General features: G+C 41.3%; 1 protein-coding gene across 1 annotated transcript in view; it reads left to right on the plus strand.

Moving 5' to 3' along the window:
* Window positions 1-21,958, plus strand: part of LOC136867051 (UDP-glucosyltransferase 2) — a 39,718-nt gene extending 17,760 nt beyond the window's left edge. The window contains exons 4-6 of the mRNA XM_067144157.2: window positions 4,758-4,980; window positions 21,223-21,442; window positions 21,528-21,958. Of these exons, the coding sequence (XP_067000258.2) occupies window positions 4,758-4,980; window positions 21,223-21,442; window positions 21,528-21,813 (729 nt within the window). The 3' untranslated portion in view covers window positions 21,814-21,958. The remainder of the gene's footprint in view (window positions 1-4,757; window positions 4,981-21,222; window positions 21,443-21,527) is intronic.
* Window positions 21,959-22,807: the final 849 nt, after the last annotated feature.

Genomic DNA, 22,807 nt, shown 5'->3' on the forward strand with positions numbered 1-22,807 from the left:
AGTCAAAAATCAATGTAGTAGGTATGCTCAAGCAGTAAGACAATTGTAACTAACAAGCTTTTGAACTCCACTACAAATTTAGTTAGGTAAATGAGTCGACCTTTAATGATAAGTCCTGTCGTGAGTGCCGCAAATTAATGAATTAAACAAGATGGAACCCGCCTCCATCAAAGCTGAGATCACAGTTTATTCATTCCCAATGGAAATACAGGTAGCGGCAGACTAGATAAAAAAACTAATTTGTAAAAGGGTCGAACTCTTTTTTTAAGGCACTTAGCCTAATTTATTTTATTTGTTTAAGTGTCCAGACTATCACAGTTAATAAGGTGGAAATCAACTAAATAAGTGATTGTTAGTACTCAGTGTTTGGCGTGTAATTTTCTTGGTTCAGCCACGAATTATTAAATGTGTGGCAAAGCTATCTAAAACGGTAAGGGATACCGTGTTCATGGAATTTCCTTTATTTACACATGGTTACTGTACACCAGTATTACTTGATAGTTAGGTGGTTGCCAATTTGATATGAACTTGGATTTAACAAACTTAGGAAGCCCATAAATTAAAAGGTCAGTGTGATTAATTAGTTAATCAATTTATAATTTATACAAATTCAGTTGACTGAAAGGACGATTCATGTGTGTTTTAAGAGGTGGTATGCAAATGAGGCTGTATATTTGTTAGACCAGCAGTCTGTCGTGGTCGTGTCATGTACATGAGAGACATTAGTTCGATGGTGATCATCATTATTAAATTTTATCGACCTTCAGTCGAAATCATTAAGGCGGATGATTAATTGTTGTAAAGAAGGTTTTTTAAATTGTTTTAATTTCAATAATTCTATTTCATTTTTTATTTAATTTCATTCCATTTAAATTTCATTTTTCACATTTTGCCAATTTTTGTTAATAAACCATATTATAATTTACACTTAATTCAGTCTATGGGTACCGTCATTTACTAGTTAGCTGATCCTCCGTCTTTCATTTCCTCACCCCCGATGTTGTGTGGCCTGTCAACCCCGAGGAGAGCTGAAGGACGTTACCAGCCCTGAGGAGAGAAGAGTCTACGTGAGCGGTAGGTATTATTTTGATGTCATTCTTTACAGGAGCAGTCGGTGCACAAGCAAGAAGAATACCGCATCGGGTGCCTTAAAAGAGCACAGTATAGATATTATTCTATAACATACCTGTAAAGGAAACAAACACACACACTGTTAAACAAGGAATAGAAATACACGCTATTAAAGAAAGAATGACACATTTCTTTTTTAAAAGAACATCATCAGATTCTATCAAGTCACACTCAGTATTTGCAAATATTTATGTTTATTTCTGATTAAACACCTAGGACCGGGCGAGTTAGCCGTGCGGTTAGGGGCACGCAGCTGTGAGCTTGCATCCAGGAGATAGTGGGTTCGAAACCCACTGTCGGCAGCCCTGAAGATGGTTTTCCGTGGTTTCCCTTTTTTCACTCCAGGCAAATGTTGGAGCTGTACCTTAATTAAGGCCACGACCGCTTCCTTCCAACTCTTAGCCCTTTCCTATTCCATCGTCACCATAAGACCTATATGTGTCGGTGTGACGTAAAACCACTAGCAAAAAAGCTAGGAATTTGACATTTGGAACTTGTCTTAATGACTGGGCGAGTTGGCCGCGCGGTTTCGGGTGCGCAACTGTGAGCTTGTATCCGGGAGATAGTGGGTTCGAACTCACTGTCAGCAGCCCTGAAGATGGTTTTCCGTGGTTTCCCATTTTCAGACCAGGCAAACGCTGGGGCTGTACCTTAATTAAGGCCATGGCCACTGCCTTCCCACTCCTAGGCCTTTCCTAACCTATTGTCGCCGTAAGTCCTATCTGTGTCGGTGGGACGTAAAACCACTAGCAAGAAAAAGCTAGGAATTTACATTTGGAACTTATCTTTATGACCGTGCGAGTTGGCCGTGCGGTTTGGGGCGCGTACCTGTGAGCTTGTATCCGGGAGATAGTGGGTTCAAACTCACTGTCGGCAGCCCTGCAGATGGTTTTCCGTGGTTTCTCATTTTCACACTAAGCAAACGCTGGGGCTGTACCTTTATTAAGGACACGGCCACTTCCTTCCCACTCCTAGGCCTTTCCTGTCCTATTGTCCTATTGACCTATCTGTGTCGGTGGACGTAAAACAAATAGTAAAAAAAATAATTATGTCCTGCTTTGTCTTCACTCCAGCATTCTCTGTTTAATAATCTGAATTTTTATTCCTTGTTCAATAGTTTGTTTGTTTACAGGTATGTTGAACTTGTGTGCTCGACAGACTGAAAGGCTTTCAAATTACATTTATCTGAGTTGACACTGGAAAAGTATGGCTTTCCTATTCAGAGGTTGGCTATAATTTTAAATTATTATTTATAGTGGAGTGAGTTTTACTCATCGGTTGGCCGGCAGGCTCACCCAGCTGATCTGCCTCCCGTTGACTCATCACTGCCCGCTCCGCGCCATAGCAACACGGACAGCACTTCGCTCACTTTATCCTTGCATGACATGAGGTAAAAATTAAAATTAAGAAAATAAGAATTAAGTAAATTGGTAATTAAGAATTAAGATAAGAGCTCGTACCTTGTATGGTTTCAATTTTTATATTTTCGTAGCCCGCCATGCTTGTTGTCCAAGTCATCTTAGGGATTTTGTAGGAGTATATTCAAATCTTTTTGCGATTTCATTTACTTTCTCCTCGTTAAGTACACGTTTTTTAACACTTCGCTTCTTATCGATCAAAGAACAAGTTCTTCTCAATTTGTTTACGAGTTTCCACACGGTCTCTCTCTTTGTGGATGGCGTACACTTTGAAACTGTGTTACAAATCGTCTAATGACTTCCCTGTAAACTCTGTTGTCACATAATTATCGTACATAATTACCCTCTACTGTACCAGGTACACATATGGAGGTATTATGAGACTTATACCCCGAAGTAACACTTCACAACTCGAACGGCTGGAGCGACAAATCAACACTTAATACACGTTCCAAGCACGGACTTAAACTGTGAAGTGTGGGCATTCCCGTGCTGTCGCAGCGCTGTATAACGGGAAGTGGGAAGTCAACAGGGGCAGATCAGCTGGGCGCACCTGCCGGCCAACCGATGAGAGAAACACACCTTATAAATGGGTTTCTTGAACGGTATAAAAATGCTGGAAATGTAGTAAGCAGGATGTGAACAATGGTGAAGAGTAAATTGTATGAATGACAGTCTGGTTTTAGTCCACAGACCCTCTGCCACGTCCATATCTTGAGTTTTGCGTCAGGCAGTTGAAATGCTACAATGTAGAGAGAGGAGGGTATATGAAAGAGTACAAAGAGAAAAGTTGTTGGCCTATCGAAGGGATTCAGAGTTCATTGTAAGATTTTTACACTTATGAAAGACATTCCGGTCTTAGCAAGGGTTGTAGAGTGATTTCTCAGTTCGATCTTACAGAGGTTAGACGAGGTTGTAATGTTACATTATTTGTGTTTATAGTTTACAAGGATCTTTCACTAAACGGTATAACATGGTTGGGAAGAATTCAGTTGGGTATAAATGTCAGGTGGGGAGTACAAAATTGGATTACCTCAAGATCTTCGGACGGGTATTCTTCCATTGTTACTGAAATCGAATAGATGTGTAACGAAGTTAATAACGTGAGCTCGCAGTTGGCATCAGCGGTGTTCTGAAAAGAAAAAAACACTTTTTTCAATCAAAGAATAAAGTAGGTGTAATCGAAGAACTGTTTGCGGCGATTGCATTTTTAAGAATTCTTCCCAAGACAAGCAATGGTGTTCTTGGATCCATCCAACAAAGCCTTTACTCCACCTTCCCTTATATCAACAATTGTTGACTGTGAATGCTGTGGTAGAATGTCTACGGTTACTTAATAATTATGTGGAGTGTAGAAGACCACAACTGACTCTCCTTTATTCAGTAGTTGATCGTCTACAATGGGCGTGCCATTCCCTTTAAGAGTGTGTATGAGTAGGAATGATATTCTCTAAGAATCCAAATATTCTCTCCAACCAACCGAGCTCGATAGCTACAGTCGCTTAAGTGCGGCCAGTATCCAGTATTCGGGAGATAGTAGGTTCGAATCCCACTGTCGGCAGCCCTGAAAATGGTTTTACGTGGTTTCCCATTTTCACATCAGGAAAATGCTGGGGCTGTACCTTAATTAAGGCCACGGCCGCTCCCTTCCCACTCCTAGCCCTTTCCTGTCCCATCGTCGCCATAAGACCTATCTGTGTCGGTGCGACGTAAAGCAACTAGCAAAAAAAAACAAAAAAACAAAAAACTCTCCATCCTGGTCGATATTCCGGGGGATGACCAGATGGACTGAATGCGTTAAGTGCCTTCCATCTGTAGGGCGAAGTACAACAGTACCCTAGTTTTACCACGCAGTCATTGACACAACTGATCTACATGCACACGCTTTCTTATAAGTCTTGGACGTCGCTCCTATTGAAGAAGAACTAGGTCCCTTTTGTGTGGCTGTCGAACTTCAATGATAGGTGTCCTTTGTCCTTCTCTTCCAGAAATCTGTGAGTTGTTGGATGAGGCGGAATTGCTTTTGTAAGTTGACGTTGATGTTCGGTTCTCGTCTGGTAGGGATGGCCGTATATTTTGTATTCATAGTTTTTTGGAAATCTATCTTTGTGGCGCCCAACGTCTGTTTTTAAATTTGGTTTGGTTACAGTAGATTTATTAAATCTATCTTTCACTATGGATGTAAAATTGCAGATTTCTTTCTTTCAGGATATCAAAAGTTTTCTCGATGGCGCAGAGCATGGAGTCATCTACTTCAGCTTGGGTTCAAACGTGAAGAGCGTAAATCTACCGCAAGAGAAAGTGAAACATATTCTCGATGCTTTCTCTGAGGTACCACAGCGTGTCCTTTGGAAGTGGGAGTCTGATTCGTTACCAGGAAAGCCAAGCAACGTCATGATACGCAAGTGGCTGCCTCAGCAGGATGTACTGGGTAAGCAGAGTCTCCAACCTCTGACAGACACTCCTGCGGTACTAAAGTTACTCTGGGTGCATAAACTATTATGGGTTATAAAAGGAAGAAGGGTAGATTATTTTACAGAAAAGTTTAACACGTGAAAGTAGTCCTCTTGTACACAAACATCTATTTTAGGGGTATACCCCGCTTAGATGAAAATACTAGATCATCATCATCATCATCATTAGTTATCACAATATTCAGGAATTAAATCATCACGCAATGTGCAGCTGATCACTCTATCTTCGCAATCCTCTTCTTCGTGGTCTTTTTCTCAGTGTCTTAGGATCGGTATTTGATGTGCTTTTGGTCACTTTCACGGCCGGATATCCCTCCTGACACCAGCCTTATGTAGAGGGATGCGTTGAGAATCGGGTGTTTTTCTGGGGATTGATAGTGTGATGTATTACATAAATTGAATTAAGACGAACACAAACAGCCTGTGTCAGAGCCCAAGGGAATTAATAATATGCAATAAAAACATCCAAACCGAAAGGGAATCGAATCCAAAAACCTCTCAAGCGAAGTCCAGTTCGTTAACACTCTCACTACCAGACCATATTTATGTACATGTCTCTGGAAACCAGGCATTTTCTGCGATATTTAATTTAATTTTGTGTTGTAATTATGCTAAAACCTTTAATAAAACTTATATCATTTCGAAAGTCTATTCTTCTGCATAATAATAATAATAATAATAATAATAATAATAATAATAATAATAATAATAAAACACAATTATTTCTAATAAATCTGAAATTTTACGGGGGGATTAATCAACCACGTAAATGTCACAAAAATATTCAATAAAGGCTTTTCATAAAATTGTACGAAGCATTATTGCATTTTCAAACAGTATTGTATGTTCTGTATTATTAGGCCTAAATCCATGTTTTCATTTATCAACTTGTGAGCTGGAACATATCTTAATTAAGTCCTGCTTTAAAAACAGAACCTTTAGGTTTTTTCAATCGTGAAATTACCAGCGTTTCACCCCAGTGTAGCAGTGGGCTCATCAATTGGATTGCTACACCTTTCCGAGACGCCGGCGGCTAGTAGACACCACTGTATGCCTCCTTTGTAGGACAATGCAGTGACAGTGCACTAGGGGAAGTATTTGCTTCCACTTGTATATCAACCAATGACCCTCATCGCTGAAGTCGACTCCCGTGATATGACACTGCTGGCCGCCAAGCACCCAAGCTCCTATCTATTCATGTCGGTGCCCGCGGAAGCAAAAACACCAACTACAAAATCTAACAAATACCCCACATAATAAACCGCAAATTATCTACACATTAATATCACCAATTTTAATTGGACGTGAAGCTGGAACACGAAAAATCAAGGCTCTGTAACTTGGAAAGAAACCGCCAAAATCTAGCATTGAGAAGTGAACTCTCATTAACCAGAAGAAAGGAACTGAATAGGCACGTTCGTCTCACCCCATCATATGGTCTGATTCGCTGGCTAACTTCTCTCCTGACCCTTTTTCTTCCTGCTCTCGGCCAACCCAGTACGAAAAGAAAATAACAACTCACAGACAAAATAGTCTCATTCTACTAACCAAAATGAAATCTACAGTACATAACAAGACCTACTCTACAATTCACTTGACAAGTGTCACCAGAGAGTTAAAGGTAACAATACGACCTCATAGATCAATGTCGACATTGCGCAACCACGGGAAACATCACGTCCTAATTAGCTTCACAAATTTCTGATTCTTCAGGATAAATTCCTGACATATAGCTATACAACTATAACATGAAATTCTATGTGTAAGGCTCATTTCTAAAGATAATAGCCAAATTAATGTCTTTAGAATGTACAGACCGGGAAAGGGTAAAGCTGACGTTGATTCAGAATTATTTCATAAGGTATGTGGGAAACTGCATGGAAAGGAATGTGATTGTAGTGGAAGATCTGAATTTACCAAATGTCAATTGGGAAGGTAGTGCGAACGACAGGAAGCATGACCAACAAATGGCAAATAAGTTAATACGGGAAGGACAGCTGATTCAGTAAGTGATGGTACCAACTAGAGGGAAAACTTTCCTGGACGTGGTGGTGGTAAGACCAGATGCACTCTATAGAGAAACCGAAGTAATATATGGTATTAGTGATCACGAAACTGTTGTCGTAGTTAAAAATAAATGATAGATAGGAAAGTATTAAAATGAGGACTATTAGGCAGTACCATATGGCTGATAAAGCAGGCATGAGGGAACTATTAAAAAGTAACTATAAAAGGTGGAAAACGGTAAATAAAAATGTAAACAGACTCTATGATGGGCTTAAAACAATTGTTGAGGAATGTGAAAACGGGTTTGTACATTTATAGGTAGTAAGGAATGGTAAAGACCCGTTTTATTATAACAAAGAAATAAACAGACTAAGAAGGAGGTGAAGATTGGAAAGAAATAGAGTTAGAATTTGCTGTGGAAGTAAGAAGAAAGCGAACAACTTACTAGTAAATTGAATCTAGAAAATAAGTCAGCTAAGGATAACATGATGACAAGCATAATTGGCAGTCATACAAATGTTAGTGAAAAATGAAAGTGTATGTTTAGGTAGCTTAAGGCAGAAACAGGTTCCAAGGAGGAAATCCTAGGAATCATTAATGAACAAGGGTAGTGTGTATGTGAGGATCTTCAAAAGGCAGTAGTATTCAGTCAGCAGCATATAAAGATTGTTGGTTATAACGATAATGTCCAGATAAAGAAGGTGACTAATACTAAACAAGTACTAAAATTTACCTATAATAACATTGATATTTACAATAGGATACAGAAACTGAAAACTAGAAAAACGGCTGGAATTAATAAGAATTCGGGGCATATACTAAAGACAATGCGTTGGGATATAGTACCATATCTGAAGTACTTATTTGAGTATTGTTTGCATGAAGGAACTATACCAAATAAATGGATTGTTGCTATAGTAGCCCTATGTATAAAGGAAAGGTTGATAGACATAAGTTAGTTTGACATTATTGCATGCAAACTTTGGGAAAGAATTCTTTCTGATTATATTAGACATGTTTGCGAAATTAATAACTGGTTTGGTAGAAGGCAGTTCGGGCTTAGAAGTGGAATCAGAGATAAGGCTTTTTGCGGATGATGTTATTCTGTTTAGAATAATAAATAAGTTACAAGATTGTAAGCAACTGCAAAATGACCTCGACAATGTTTTGAGATGGACAATAGGCAATGGTATGATGACAAACAGGGTTAAAAGTAAGGTTTTGAAGCGGCTCCGTGGTGTAGGAATAGCGTGCCTGCCTCTTACCCGGAGGCCCTGGGTTCGATTCCCGGCCAGGTCAGGGACTTTTACCTGGACTTGAGAGCTGATTCAAGGTCCACTCAGCCTACGTGATTACATTTGAGGAGCTATCTGACGGTGAGATAGCGGTCCCGGTTTAGAAAGCCAAGAATAATGGCCGAGAGGATTCGTCGTGCTGACCACACGACACCTCGTAATCTGCAGCCCTTCGGGCTGAGTAGCGGTCGCTTGGTAGGCCAAGGCCCTTCAAGTGCTGTAGTGCCATGGAAGGGGGGCGGTTATTCCACTGAACCACAATTTGTAGGATTCCAGCAAGATATAGCAAATACCTTGGATTCAGGAAATCAAAGGCATTGGATAGGGTGGATCATGGGAGACCACTGGAAGAAATGAGTGCAATTGGACTTGACAAAAGAGTGACTGAACCGGTTGCTTCAGTTCTAAAAAAATAGATCTCAGAGGATTAGAGTAGGTGAAACTTTATCAGACCCTGAAATATTTAAGAGGGGAATTCCTCAAGGCAGTATTGTCGAACCACTGATATGAGTAAAGAAGTGGAATTAGAGATAAGGCTTTTTGTGGATGATATTTTTCTATTTAGAGTAATAAATAAGTTACAAGGTTGTGAGTAACTGCAAAATGACCTCGATAATGTTGTGGGATGGACAGCAGGCTATGGTATGATGATAAGCAGGGTTAAAAGTAAGGTTTTGAGTTTCACAAATAGGAGTAGTCTTCTCAGTTAATTACTGCTTTGATGGGGTGAGAGTTCCTAATACGCATCACTGTAAGTACCTGCGTGTTAATATAAGGAAAGGTCTTCATTGGGGTGATGATATGAATGGTATGTATTGCACATAGTTATGAGGGCATTTAGAGGTTATAGTAAGGATGTAAAGAAGACGGTATGTTAGTCTCTGGTAAGACTGCAAATAGAGTAATTATGGTTCCAGTGTAAGAGACCCCTCACCAAGATTACTTGATTCAAGAACTGGAAAAAATCCAAAGAAAAGTGACTCGATTTGTTTTAGGTGATTTCCGACAAAAGAGTAGTGTTAAAAAATGTTTGCAAAGTTTGGGCTGGGAAGAGTTGGAAGAAAGGAGACGAGCTGCTCGACTAAGTGGTATGTCCCGAGCTGTCAGTGGACAGATGGCGTAGGATGACATTAGTAGATGAATAAGTTTGAGTGGTGTCTTCAATAGCAGGAAAGATCAAAATATGAAGATAAAGTTGGAATTCAAGAGGACTAATTGGGGCAAATATTCGTTTATAGGAAGGGGAGGTCTGGTGATGTTCAATAAATTTCCAATTTCTTTGCAATCGGTTAAGAAAAGGCTAGGGAAACAACAGATAGGGAATGTGCCACCTGGGCAATTGCCCTAAATGCAGATCAGTTGTGATTGATTTCCGAGAAAAGTCTGCCTGCGAAGAACTTGTTATAATCTTAATATTATCAAACATTTTTTGAAAGTTGTGCTAGCGATTATGAGTATGTAACAACTACTTTTCAACTCAGACATTTGAAAAAAAAAACTTTATATAAGCAAAACAATCTTGGTACTTACATGTACTGTCAGGGCTGTATGTATCTAAAAACACCTTTCTTTCGTGATAGCTTTCTGAGCCCAAGATGGCAGGTTCGAACCTGGGTCAGTCCGGTGGTATATCAAGGTGCTCAAATACGACAGCTGTTTTTCGGTAGATCTATCGGGACATGAAAGAACTCCTGAGAGATAAAATTCTGGTCTTTCAGTGTCTCCGGAAACTGTAAGTTGATAGTAAGACGTGAAACCAATAGCATTTTTATCTAGTTCATCTCCATTAGCTCCTTAGTTGAGATTTGAGTCAAGAAGAACATCCGACAGTGTACCGGGCGGTACACCTCTACTCTGTTTATTTAAAAGTTGCGCCAGTTGAAACTCCTCTTCTGGAGGAAGGTTGAACTTTATCTATTCTATTAATTCTCTACTTTCTCAGAAGATGTCACCACGTGGAAAATTTTGAGTTTTTGAACTGTGTCACTTTTGATGTGTTTTGTTTCGCTTGAAGTTAGAAGTGTGAACTTTCTCTTCTAGAGGACACTACTGAAGATCAACAATAGTGCGACCTAGTGCGGAGTCAAAGAACTAATTTGTTGGAGAAATTTTTATTTCAAGAGTTTGTTCTTTGTTAAATTTCTTTCTGTCATGGTTTAAGTTGGCTGTATACCCCTCTGTTTCCCCTTATTTTGGATCTAGCCAATCCCGATTTTCTTTAATTAATTTTCCACCAATAATGTGTTTCTTCTTCCTCTATGTAGGGGTTTCTTTTCCCGAACCAATAAAAACTTTGAGGGAGGGTGTTTTATTTCCCCTAACGCCTAGAATCTTCCGCGAGAGGATATAAACTGCTGATTTTGGGATCACCGGGCCACTTCTGTTCCATCTTTCAGTGTATTAAGTACATAGCAGGAGGCGGGAAGCGCCTCCTTCCCCGGCAGCGATCTACCACCAGGTAATGGCCTATTAATAACTTCTTTTCTTGCTAGGGCGGCAGTTTAACTCTCGCGGCGGGTTCGAAGCGTTTTCCATTATGTAACCTTTTCCTAAAATGTAACTACTCTTTTCTTCTATTCTCTTGTAAAGCTACATTATGGGATAGAGAGTGCTAACCCTCTCGAGTTCCCACTCACATCGTCTTGAGGTGAACTTATTTTTCTCAACCAATTCTCCCGTAATGTAATGTAATTTGCCTTTAAGTCACCTCTGTAGTATGGGATTAGCCCTTGTATTAACGGCCTAGTGCCAAGTAGGTCTTAAGCAAAGTGTATTAGGAGTGCAAGTTCGCCTCCTCTCAAGTTGTATTTTAGAGGTCATGTATTAATCTTTTCTCACCTAATAGACCTCAGTAGGTTGGGTATTTTACCCCTGTGTATATGTCCTTTGAGGACAACTTGAAAGTTGAGTTTGGTGTGGCCTGGGAGAGGCTTAACTTTAAGAGCGAGTGGCTCTTTTCTAAAACTGAGAGTTGTATGCCTCGAGGAGGCTTTGCTGTGTAATTTGGAGCAAGGGCTCCAGGGTTTGAGTGGGGTCTTCTGCCCCTTTTGTTGAAATTGGTATATCGTAAAGTTGAGCTAGTTGCTCAAGAATTGTGTTTTCAGGGCTCGAAGCCCAAATTCTTTAATCCCTGTAATTGTACATTTCAAGTTGTATTTCGGCTACTAAGTACCTGTTCTATTTGTTGTTACCTAATTTTGAAAAGAAAATATAACCTTATTAAATTTTAAAATTTAATTTCTCTTTAGTAGCTTGAGACCTATTCACCACCCAGCACCTTCTTTCATGCTTAACTACCACCAAAACTCGGTAACAAGTGGTAGCAGAGCGTGGTTGAATGGGTCTCAATTTAGCCCCTTTTGACGGCTAAACATTGCTTTAATTCGAACTCTAACAATTTTCTCAGTTGCTGGAATTTTTTGAGTTTTTCAAAATTGTTCTGTCATCATGCCCGGCCCTCGCGATGTTCTCCTCCTTAACTACTTGCGCAAAGAGGAGTTGATATATGAGTTAACTATCAGAAACGTTCAATCTGGAGGCACGGTTGCAATAGACACTAACAAGCTTAGAGAGTCCCTTGATTTGCCCATTTCCATCCCCAATTTGGGAGAGAAAGAAATTGATGACTCTCTTTCCACGATTGTCGAGAATATTACTGGGCTAGCATCGGTAGTCAGTTTTTTTGATGAAAATGATCCATCTCCTAATCAAATTAAGCGTGTGCAAGGCAGGCTGTATCACTTTGCAAATAGAGTTAATGATCTATTGTCTCTAAAGGTGAATGACGTTCAGAGGAAGCAAGCTAATACGCTCCTTGAAACTATTTCTGAATTGTCTAATAAGGTCACTCAATTGCTAACCGGCGAAGTTCCTCCCAAAACTGATCAACCCGCCACGGTGAATGTAGGTAACGAGGAAGAGCCTCCTCAGGGAGAAGTCAATAGGATAACCGTTGCTGCTCAAACTATCTCTGCCCCATCGAACAACGAATCTGAACGCCGTGCGTCATTGAGTAACATCCGCTCTGAATTAACTTCTTTGCCCTTGAAACCTTTAACGACTATGTCACCTGGGTTCAGCAGCTTGCCTCATCCATTGGCAATGTTGCTTAGAGGTATCTCTAAGTTTTCCGTCAACACCACCAGTGACGTAATTTCATTTTTAAGATTTCTAGTGGAATTTCAGGATCATGCCCTTGTGTTTTCTCTTTCCCCATGTCAAATTTTGCAAATTATCTATCCTTATGCTATTGGTGTTCTATCTGACAAAATAGTTAGAGCCATCGCTGAGCAATCTTCTATTGAGGATTTCCATGCCCATTTGCTAGCTAACTTCATCCCGGCTAGGGCCAGGTCCTCCCTTATTCAGAAATACTATTATCGGGTACAGCGCTTGGATGAAAACCTGGCAGACTTCATCCAAGATATTAAGTTTTATACTAGGGTGTTTGCTCTCCACTTCCCTGAGGATCAGATCGTGCAAGCTATTGTCGAAGGGATTTCACCACCCTACAGGTCATATTTGTGTTTCGCGGCGTGCCCGCAAACCTTCTCTGAACTGGAAGCATTAGCCGTCTCTGCGGAAGGAGTTAGGTATGCCGATTCCTTGCGTGTGGCGAAAGAACCCCCGCCTTCCTTTAGTAACACTCGGCCTCCACCTCGCCGACCAGTCAATCCCCGTAAATGTTATGCTTGTGGGTCGCCTGACCACCTGCGGAATAAGTGTCCTCTGATCAAGTCAAGTGGGACAAGGAATGGAGCAGGGTCATCACAAGGCTGTTTTAAGTGTGGGGCCTTCTCACATATCGCCAAGAATTGCCCAAACTCAAATAGCACCCCCTCCTGCTCAACTTCTGGTGCAAATTCCAGCTATGCCAATAATAAAAAGTGACTAGTGGCGTCGGCTGAGCCGACTAATCCATCTTCCCGAGACTCAGCCCCTAGTAAACAGGTTGTAAATGCAGAGATCGACCAGCCTTCAAATTCATCTTTTGAATGCCCTAAAGAGTGTCTTAGGATTGCGGCGGATACCCCCGCACCTGTTCCTTTTCTTAAGATTGAGTTAAATAACGAGCCTATAACAGCTCTCTTAGATTCAGGCAGTGTTTGTTCCATTATTTCGGCTGATTGGTATTCTAAATTGATATCTGTTTGTAAACTCCCTGACTATGTCTCTTCTCCTGTTCAATACGTTTCGGCTAATTCATCTCCATTAGAAATTCTAGGTTCCTTACTGGTCAAAATTCGTGTTTTTAAGTTTACATGGAAAGTTAAATTGTTTGTGGCCAAGCGTTTGTCTTGCCCCATCATATTGGGAGCGGACTTCATTTCTCACACTGGTCTTGTGCTCGATCTCCAGAGTAGGTCGTGCATATTCAAATTTGCGTCCAATTGTAGAATTCCCTTGTTAAAGTGTAATTCTGTATCATGTTCATCTATTTCGCCTACCCAGGATGAGATGTTGTTAGACCTTAGACATCTACCTGAGGAGCAGGCTGATAGTATTCGGAAACTGTGTCAGTCGTTTCCCGAGGTGTTCTCTGATACTCTTGGTGTTACTGACCTTATTGAATACAAAATTGAGGTCACGGATTCAATTCCTGTCCGTTTTCCACCGTATAGGCTATCTCCACCTAAAATGAAGGCTCTGAAAGAAATCATCGATCAGATGTTGAAGGATGGTATTATTAGGCCCTCTAAGTCAGCGTATTCTTCGCCTATTTTTCTAGTCCCGAAACCCCAAGGAGGCTTCAGGCCTGTCATTGATTACAGGGCTCTCAATCGGAAGGTGGTGTTGCAATCTGTGCCCCTTCCCGACCTTCATTCTTGCTTTTCGTGGTTTCGTAAGGCCAAGTTCTTCACCATCTTGGACTTGAATCAGGCCTATAATCAAATTCCCCTTGCCGAAGAGTCTAAACATCTTACAGCGTTTGCCACGGACTGGAATTTATATGAATACAACCGCGTGCCTTTCGGGCTCCCCACGGGGGCAGCTGTGCTCACTAGGCTACTAGATAGGGTCTTTTCCGATATCAAATTTGAGTACTTATATCACTACTTGGATGATGTCGTCGTATTTTCCGAAACCTTTGAAGAACATCTAGATCATTTGCGAGAAGTTCTCAATCGCCTTCGTAAGGCTGGGTTAACTGTTAAGTTGTCCAAGGTTGCCTTTGCTAAGCCCTCTATGTCATTCCTAGGGCATATTGTGTCACCTGATGGTGTAGCAGTCGATCATTCTAGAACACAGGCCATCCGTGATTTTAAACCTCCTAAGGACATCAAAGGTATCGCTAGATTCATTGGTATGGTGAATTTCTTCAGGAAGTTTATTCCTAACTTCGCTAATAGAGCGGCGCCCTTAAACCTTCTTCGTAGGAAAGGCATCAAATTCGAGTGGGGACCTTCTCAACAAGCCGCTTTCGAAGATCTTAAATTAGCTCTCTGTAATGCCCCTGTACTTGCTATGCCTGATTTCTCGAAGAAATTCATCGTCCAAACGGACGCGTCGTCGTCAGCTGTAGCTGCAGTCCTTCTTCAAGAGACTGAACTAGGGAGGCGACCCATCGCCTATGCGTCTAGGACATTGTCAGCTCAAGAAGCAAAGTACTCCATATATGAGCTTGAAGGTTTGGCAGTCTTATTCGCCTTAGAAAAGTTCCGTCTCTATCTGGAACACGTCAAATTCGACCTGGAGACAGATAATCAAGCCTTAAGCTGGGTCTTAGGTAGGCCGCGTCGTACTGGTCGTATAGCCCGTTGGGCCATCCGTATTTCTGCCTTCCAATTCGATGTCAGGCATATCAGAGGTACTGAAAATGTTGTTGCCGATGGACTCAGCCGTATGTTTCATAACGACGTAGAGACCCACGAACCGGTCGACAGTTCATCACCTTCCGAGTCCATACTATCTGGTGTTAATGCCATCTTAACAGATGCTCCCATGCTTTTTAGGGATATTGAGAAATACCAACGTGAAGATCCGACGCTGGCTCCTATAATGGAAACCCTTTCTTCTGGGGAACATGTTGTCCCTTATGTTCTGAGGAATGGTGTTTTATGTTGCCCTTCGAGGCATGACAAGATGATGAAAGTTGTCGTTCCAGCGGTTCTTGTGCCTATGATCTTCAAGTATTATCATGAGTCCCCATTAGGAGGGCATCTTGGTATCTTTAAAACTCGTGAAAAGATTCGTGAAATGTTCATATGGAAAGGTATGGACGGTGAAATTCGGGAACTTGTAAAAGCTTGTAAATCTTGTTTAATCAGTAAACCCACCATGTCCACTAAAGTAGGCCTTTTGTCTTCTCATCAAGCGTCGCGCCCCATGGAACGCCTGTATATCGATTATGTGGGACCCTTCCCCCAGTCAAAGGGTAATGCCAACAAGTTCATCTTTGTGTGTGTAGATGGTTTTACAAGATTTTCCTGGTTATTTCCGACTAAGCTGGCTACCGCTCAGTCCACCATTACTTGCCTAAATTCTATTTTTGCTTCTTTTGGTCCGTGCCAATACATTGTATCTGATAATGCTAAAGCTTTTACATCAAATCTGTTTCGCAAATTCTGTTTTGACTTGTCCATCTCTCATGTAACTACATCTGCTTATTACCCTCAACCATCTCTGGCTGAACGGGTTAACCGTAATCTCAGGTCCGCACTTATTGCCTATCATCATGAAGATCATTCTAGGTGGGACACGTCCCTGCATTGGTTAGCTTTTGCTTTGAATTCGGCGGTTCATGAATCTCACAAATTTACTCCAGCTTCTTTGATGTTTAAGTTCGTTCCCAACACGCCGCTCTCTAACCTCTGGTCTCTGAATGACATTCTGCCCGAGACAATAGATCCGGACAACATTAAAGATCTTTGGAAGAAGGCTAAAGCTAATCTTAAAGTATCTCATGAAAAGGTTAGGGAAAGGTATGATCGTGGACGGAGACCCACCACTTTGAAGGTAGGTGACCAGGTTATGGTCAAAAATTTTGTTCCCGCGGGCAAGCTTGCCCCCAGATTTCATGGGCCTTGTATCATTCTCGATTTTCTTACGCCGGTTACCTTATTGCTAAGTAATCCAGCCACCGAGAGGATATTTAGAGTTCACCTGTCCCAGGTGAAACCGGTGTAATTTCTGTGTTAACTTGCTCCATAGTATTTTGAACGGATATGAAGGTTATATTTTTTCTTTTTTTTGAGTTTCACTTTTAAGGCATTCTGCCCCTTCTGTAATATTTTGGTTTTAGATGTAAGCATGTTTGTGAAACCTGCCCCGACCCATTAAACTGCCATCCTGTCTTTGCCACGGCCATTACCACGCTCCCGTCTCCTGCTCCACTCTACACAGTGGCTTAATGAATACCATGAATATCTGCACGCCGCTGGCCCCTCACTCTCTCTACAAGCCTGTACCCTCAAAGAAAATAATTGTCCAACACAATTCTGCCGCCTAGCTTTATGTTTCAGCGCCCCCGCAGCCGCGCAGCGCCGTGCAGCGACTGGGGAGGGGGATGGGCCCCCTCCTCTCCAGCGAGGACGACATGTGCACGGCGAGCCGGAGCTCACCTCCCGGCCAAGGCTGATGTGCGGCGCACGACCTGCTACATGCCCGCAGCCTGTATCTGTTCACCGCGGGCGCGGCGTACTTCAACACCTCTGCTCCCCTCATAGTGCGGGCGAGCGGTATCTCAGGGTACTTGAGGGGTCCGAGCGGCCTCCGTTGGACGCAAGCTGCAACGGCCGGTCTGGCCATCCGACTCAATCTACATCAACTACATGGACAGTCACCATAAGCAATAATTACAGTTGGGAATTTAACAACAATATTTGGTGAACATGGCAAAACTTTTCTTCACTTTTAAGTATTAAAGGTTTATCTTCAGAAATTCAACTACTACAACAGAAAAACTTTACTGCACCGGCAACAACAAAATTTGAAATTGCAACCAACCAAATTACTAAAATCTTATAAATGCTTCCGCAATTAATCTTAATATCAACGTCTAAACTTGGACCTTATTTTGGAAACAAAGCTTATGTTCTTCTGTGTTACCCCTTGGAGGAACTTTTGGGGGGGGAGGTCTGTACCGGGCGGTACACCTCTACTCTGTTTATTTAAAAGTTGCGCCAGTTGAAACTCCTCTTCTGGAGGAAGGTTGAACTTTATCTATTCTATTAATTCTCTACTTTCTCAGAAGATGTCACCACGTGGAAAATTTTGAGTTTTTGAACTGTGTCACTTTTGATGTGTTTTGTTTCGCTTGAAGTTAGAAGTGTGAACTTTCTCTTCTAGAGGACACTACTGAAGATCAACAATAGTGCGACCTAGTGCGGAGTCAAAGAACTAATTTGTTGGAGAAATTTTTATTTCAAGAGTTTGTTCTTTGTTAAATTTCTTTCTGTCATGGTTTAAGTTGGCTGTATACCCCTCTGTTTCCCCTTATTTTGGATCTAGCCAATCCCGATTTTCTTTAATTAATTTTCCACCAATAATGTGTTTCTTCTTCCTCTATGTAGGGGTTTCTTTTCCCGAACCAATAAAAACTTTGAGGGAGGGTGTTTTATTTCCCCTAACGCCTAGAATCTTCCGCGAGAGGATATAAACTGCTGATTTTGGGATCACCGGGCCACTTCTGTTCCATCTTTCAGTGTATTAAGTACATAGCAGGAGGCGGGAAGCGCCTCCTTCCCCGGCAGCGATCTACCACCAGGTAATGGCCTATTAATAACTTCTTTTCTTGCTAGGGCGGCAGTTTAACTCTCGCGGCGGGTTCGAAGCGTTTTCCATTATGTAACCTTTTCCTAAAATGTAACTACTCTTTTCTTCTATTCTCTTGTAAAGCTACATTATGGGATAGAGAGTGCTAACCCTCTCGAGTTCCCACTCACATCGTCTTGAGGTGAACTTATTTTTCTCAACCAATTCTCCCGTAATGTAATGTAATTTGCCTTTAAGTCACCTCTGTAGTATGGGATTAGCCCTTGTATTAACGGCCTAGTGCCAAGTAGGTCTTAAGCAAAGTGTATTAGGAGTGCAAGTTCGCCTCCTCTCAAGTTGTATTTTAGAGGTCATGTATTAATCTTTTCTCACCTAATAGACCTCAGTAGGTTGGGTATTTTACCCCTGTGTATATGTCCTTTGAGGACAACTTGAAAGTTGAGTTTGGTGTGGCCTGGGAGAGGCTTAACTTTAAGAGCGAGTGGCTCTTTTCTAAAACTGAGAGTTGTATGCCTCGAGGAGGCTTTGCTGTGTAATTTGGAGCAAGGGCTCCAGGGTTTGAGTGGGGTCTTCTGCCCCTTTTGTTGAAATTGGTATATCGTAAAGTTGAGCTAGTTGCTCAAGAATTGTGTTTTCAGGGCTCGAAGCCCAAATTCTTTAATCCCTGTAATTGTACATTTCAAGTTGTATTTCGGCTACTAAGTACCTGTTCTATTTGTTGTTACCTAATTTTGAAAAGAAAATATAACCTTATTAAATTTTAAAATTTAATTTCTCTTTAGTAGCTTGAGACCTATTCACCACCCAGCACCTTCTTTCATGCTTAACTACCACCAAAACTCGGTAACAGTATAACATGAAGTAAGTCACTACACTTGGACACAAAATAGAAAATCACATCACCCTCGATCCCGTAGACAGAATCAGGTCTAAGGGGGTAAGCAAAGTACTTTATTAATATTATTATTTATTTATTTTTATAGTACCGAGCAAGTTGCTACTTACGTCAGGTCAAGTAAATGTTAGTTTGCTTTCAGGAGTTGGTAGGTTCGACCCATACTGTCGGCAGTCTGGTTTATCCATTTTCACACTAGCCTAATGCTGATGTACCCGTATTAATTAGAATGAACAAAACCTACATTGCATATATAAATGCAAAAAAACGAGTAGGTGAATTCCAATTTGAAATATTCTACAATGTATTACTAACGACCTGTCGGTACTTCTAAGTCATCATTATCATCATCATCATCATCTGTTTACCCTCCAGGGTCGGCTTTTCCCTCGGACACAGCGAGGGATCACACCTCTACCGCCTCAAGGGCAGTGTCCTGGAGCTTCAGACTCTTGGTCGGGGGTACAACTGGGGAGAATGACCAGTACCTCGCCCAGGCGGCCTCACCTGCTATGCTGAACAGGGGCCTTGTGGAGGGATGGGAGAAAATAATATGCTGGACACTTATCAGGCAATGAATGAAAATGAAAACTTACAACCTCTTTTCGAGTCATTGACCGGGTCAGGGATGGAATGAATGAAGCAGATATAGGCTATTAGTACGATGGGGTCGCCACTCCCAAGGTGATTTATTAATGACTGCTAGATGCTATGAAATGAGAATGGAGAGTGTTGCTGGAATGAAAGATGATAGGGAAAACCGGAGTACCCGGAGAAAAACCTGTTCCGCCTCCGCTTTGTCCAGCACAAATCTCACATGGAGTGACCGGGATTTGAACCAGGGTATCCAGCGGTGAGAGGCCGACGCGCTACCGTCTGAGCCACAGAGGCTCTTATCAGGCAATATGGACATTAATTTGCACATAAACTGTGACTCTGTCGTCTTAGGATCAAATGGCGCTGTAATCTAGATCCACAGTTATATTCAAAACATCCCCCAAATCCAAAGAAAGCTTCCACAGTGCACACGCTGTCTTCTGGCTACTGTAGAAACTACACACAAGAGGTAGACAAGTGACGCCCGACTTCAAATCCTGAGTTGCATTCCTTGTGTTATATTTGACCTTGGTACTTAAATACTGTCAGTTGGGAAAGGGTTAAAGATTAAATGTCAGTTCGGGAATACAGGTTGATCATTTCAAGTATTATGATGCCTGTTTTCCCAGAATGGTAGTACAGTAAGTAAAGCTAATGCAGTGAGATGACAACTGCACTAAACGGTATTTTTATAAAGGTCAGCTTCTGTATGAAACCATCTTTAGACCGGTCTGATTTCAGACAGGCTTTACTGTGTGAGTGTGGGAGCCGGTTTGACTCGGGGTATTTTATTCATAAGATAAGAGAAATTGACTTGACCGTAGCGAGAATGATCGCTGGTGAAATGAGATAAAAATCAATGGCACGAGGGTACTCGAAATGAGGAGTTAAAGGCTAGGTTAAGAATGTATTCGATGAGTGAAGTTGTTCGCATTCACCGACTTCGCTGTTGGAGTCATGTAAGATGAATGGAAGAGGTTATATTACCTAAGAGAATAATGTACTTTGCCATGGAGGGCAAGACAAGAAGAGGAACAAAAGTTGACGATGGTTTGATAAAAAAAAAATGATTTTAGTTTTACCGGCCTCGCGGTGTAGGGATAGCGTGCTTGCCTCTTACCGGGAGGGGTCTGGTTCGATTTCCGGCCAGGTCAGGGACTTACACCTCGTAATCTACAGGCCTTCGGGCTGAGCAGGGGTTGCTTGGTAGACCATGGATGGCCCTTTTGGGCTGTTAAGCCACGGGGAACATGTTTTAGTTTAGTAAATTCACATGCTATATTGAAGATACTGTATATGCATACTCCACGTTGAGTAGGCGTTGCAATATTTGAGGGTCATTTAGGAGCATTTTGCGGTGTTTATAGCAACTGCTGCTTGCAGTCCTTAATGACCTACAGATATAAGATTTCTGGTTAACGAGTACACGACCGTCTAAGAAAATGTGGCAACAGTGCACTCTTCGGAACTCTGTAGGTGATGCCGGCCTGAATCGCTTGATCTGTCGCTCGTTAACAAGGGTTGTGAGCGAATAACAACATGTGGTTTTTGCAGTTTTGAATAGAGGATAACCATCAAATTAAAATGAAAGTGTGTTACATGTTGACCGATAAGATGATAGATTAGCTCAAACCTGACAACTATGAAAATTATGGCATCTAATAAAACGATATTTTCAATTCTTGTTACAGCTCATCCGAATATACGTGTGTTCATCACCCAAGGAGGACTCCAGAGTTTCCAAGAAGCTGCGTACCACGGTGTACCACTGATTGGTATCCCATTCATAGGTGATCAGTTTTATGACATTGCAAAGTTCGTAGCTGCTAAAATTGGAGTGCAGCTGAAGTTCAAAGATTTAACTAAGGATACACTTTTAGAAGCTATTGGGAAGTTAATTAATGACTCAAGGTAAGGAAGAAGTAAGGCCAAGAGAAGTGATAATAAAAGTCAATATTATTCTAGTCCCTAACAAATGATCTGTCCTGTGTCACAGTTACCGAGAGAATATGAAGACTTTCTCTGCGGTGTACCGGGAGGAAGTGGGACCATCTTTGGATCGAGCCATCTGGTGGATAGAATATGTACTGAGACATAACGGTGCTCGGCACTTGAGATCGGCAGCACTGGATCTCTCATGGTACCAGTACCTACTGCTGGATGTCATCGCTCTTCTACTTCTATGTTCAATTATATCTCTTATTGTGATCTATGTAGTGTTAAAAAGACTAATGATTTTCGTCAGGAATTTTGTACCTTCTTCTAAACTAAAAATGTCTTAGTTAAATTAATTCATTCAAAGTTCGATACATCATTATATTACGTTAAAATTTGTGTTCCTTAGTCACATTCAACTACACCACTGATACAAACGCGAATACAGATGTAATATAACGATAAACCATTTTAATTTTAATTTTCATGTAAATAATTTAGTTTTGTAACACAAAATGAATTTTTACCTGAAATTCTACGTGATTAATATTTAGGAATAGGGTGAATACCAAATCTGAATGATATCATTGAGATTTACAAGCCTGGGCTTTCATGAATACGGAATATCTTTTACAGTTTTCAGGCTGAAAATGCATTATATTTTCGACTGATTGGTTAATGATTTACTTTTCCTGGAAAGATTAAGACCAGTTGGCTTTCTCTTACATATTGGTATACAGAATTTTTGTCTTCATGGTTCCCCTTAAACCTTTTATAAACGGATTAGCTAAATTGGGCGCAGTAGAGTCGAAACTCGAAGCAGTCGGTTGGCATCTAAGAGCGTGTAAATGGGAGAACTTCATGATTGATTTACTTACTCGTTTAAGAATCCATTATTGATAGAATCGGGAATACTGTCAGTTCAGAATAGGTGCCAGCCTGGAGAGGTATCAACATTCATACGCGACGGCAAGACAGAAAGTACTGTAAGTTCCCCTGACTCCTTGTATTGTGACACTGAAAGCAGAGTTTGGAGCGACCTGCAGGAATGCCAGTGTATATGTACCGCCGAAGCGAGTACAAAGATAATTGCAGCACAGTTGCGACGGTGTGAACGGACTGAAAGGGCTGGACTGACTATGAATATTTGTCTAAAGTTTTCGTTTGTCAAACCCATTAAAACTGCACTAGATAATTCCCTTGTGTTTGAAGTTTTCAAATAAATTTACAGTGCAAACGGATGGCTCATGTTCAGCTCTTGCTGGCGTTCTCCTAGAATAATCTGACAATGTCAAACGCCCTATGGACGTTGATTCTCATTCCCTATCCCGGCTAAAATCA

This window comes from Anabrus simplex, chromosome 3 (assembly GCF_040414725.1).
Source record: "Anabrus simplex isolate iqAnaSimp1 chromosome 3, ASM4041472v1, whole genome shotgun sequence".
Taxonomy (NCBI): Eukaryota; Metazoa; Arthropoda; class Insecta; order Orthoptera; family Tettigoniidae; genus Anabrus; species Anabrus simplex.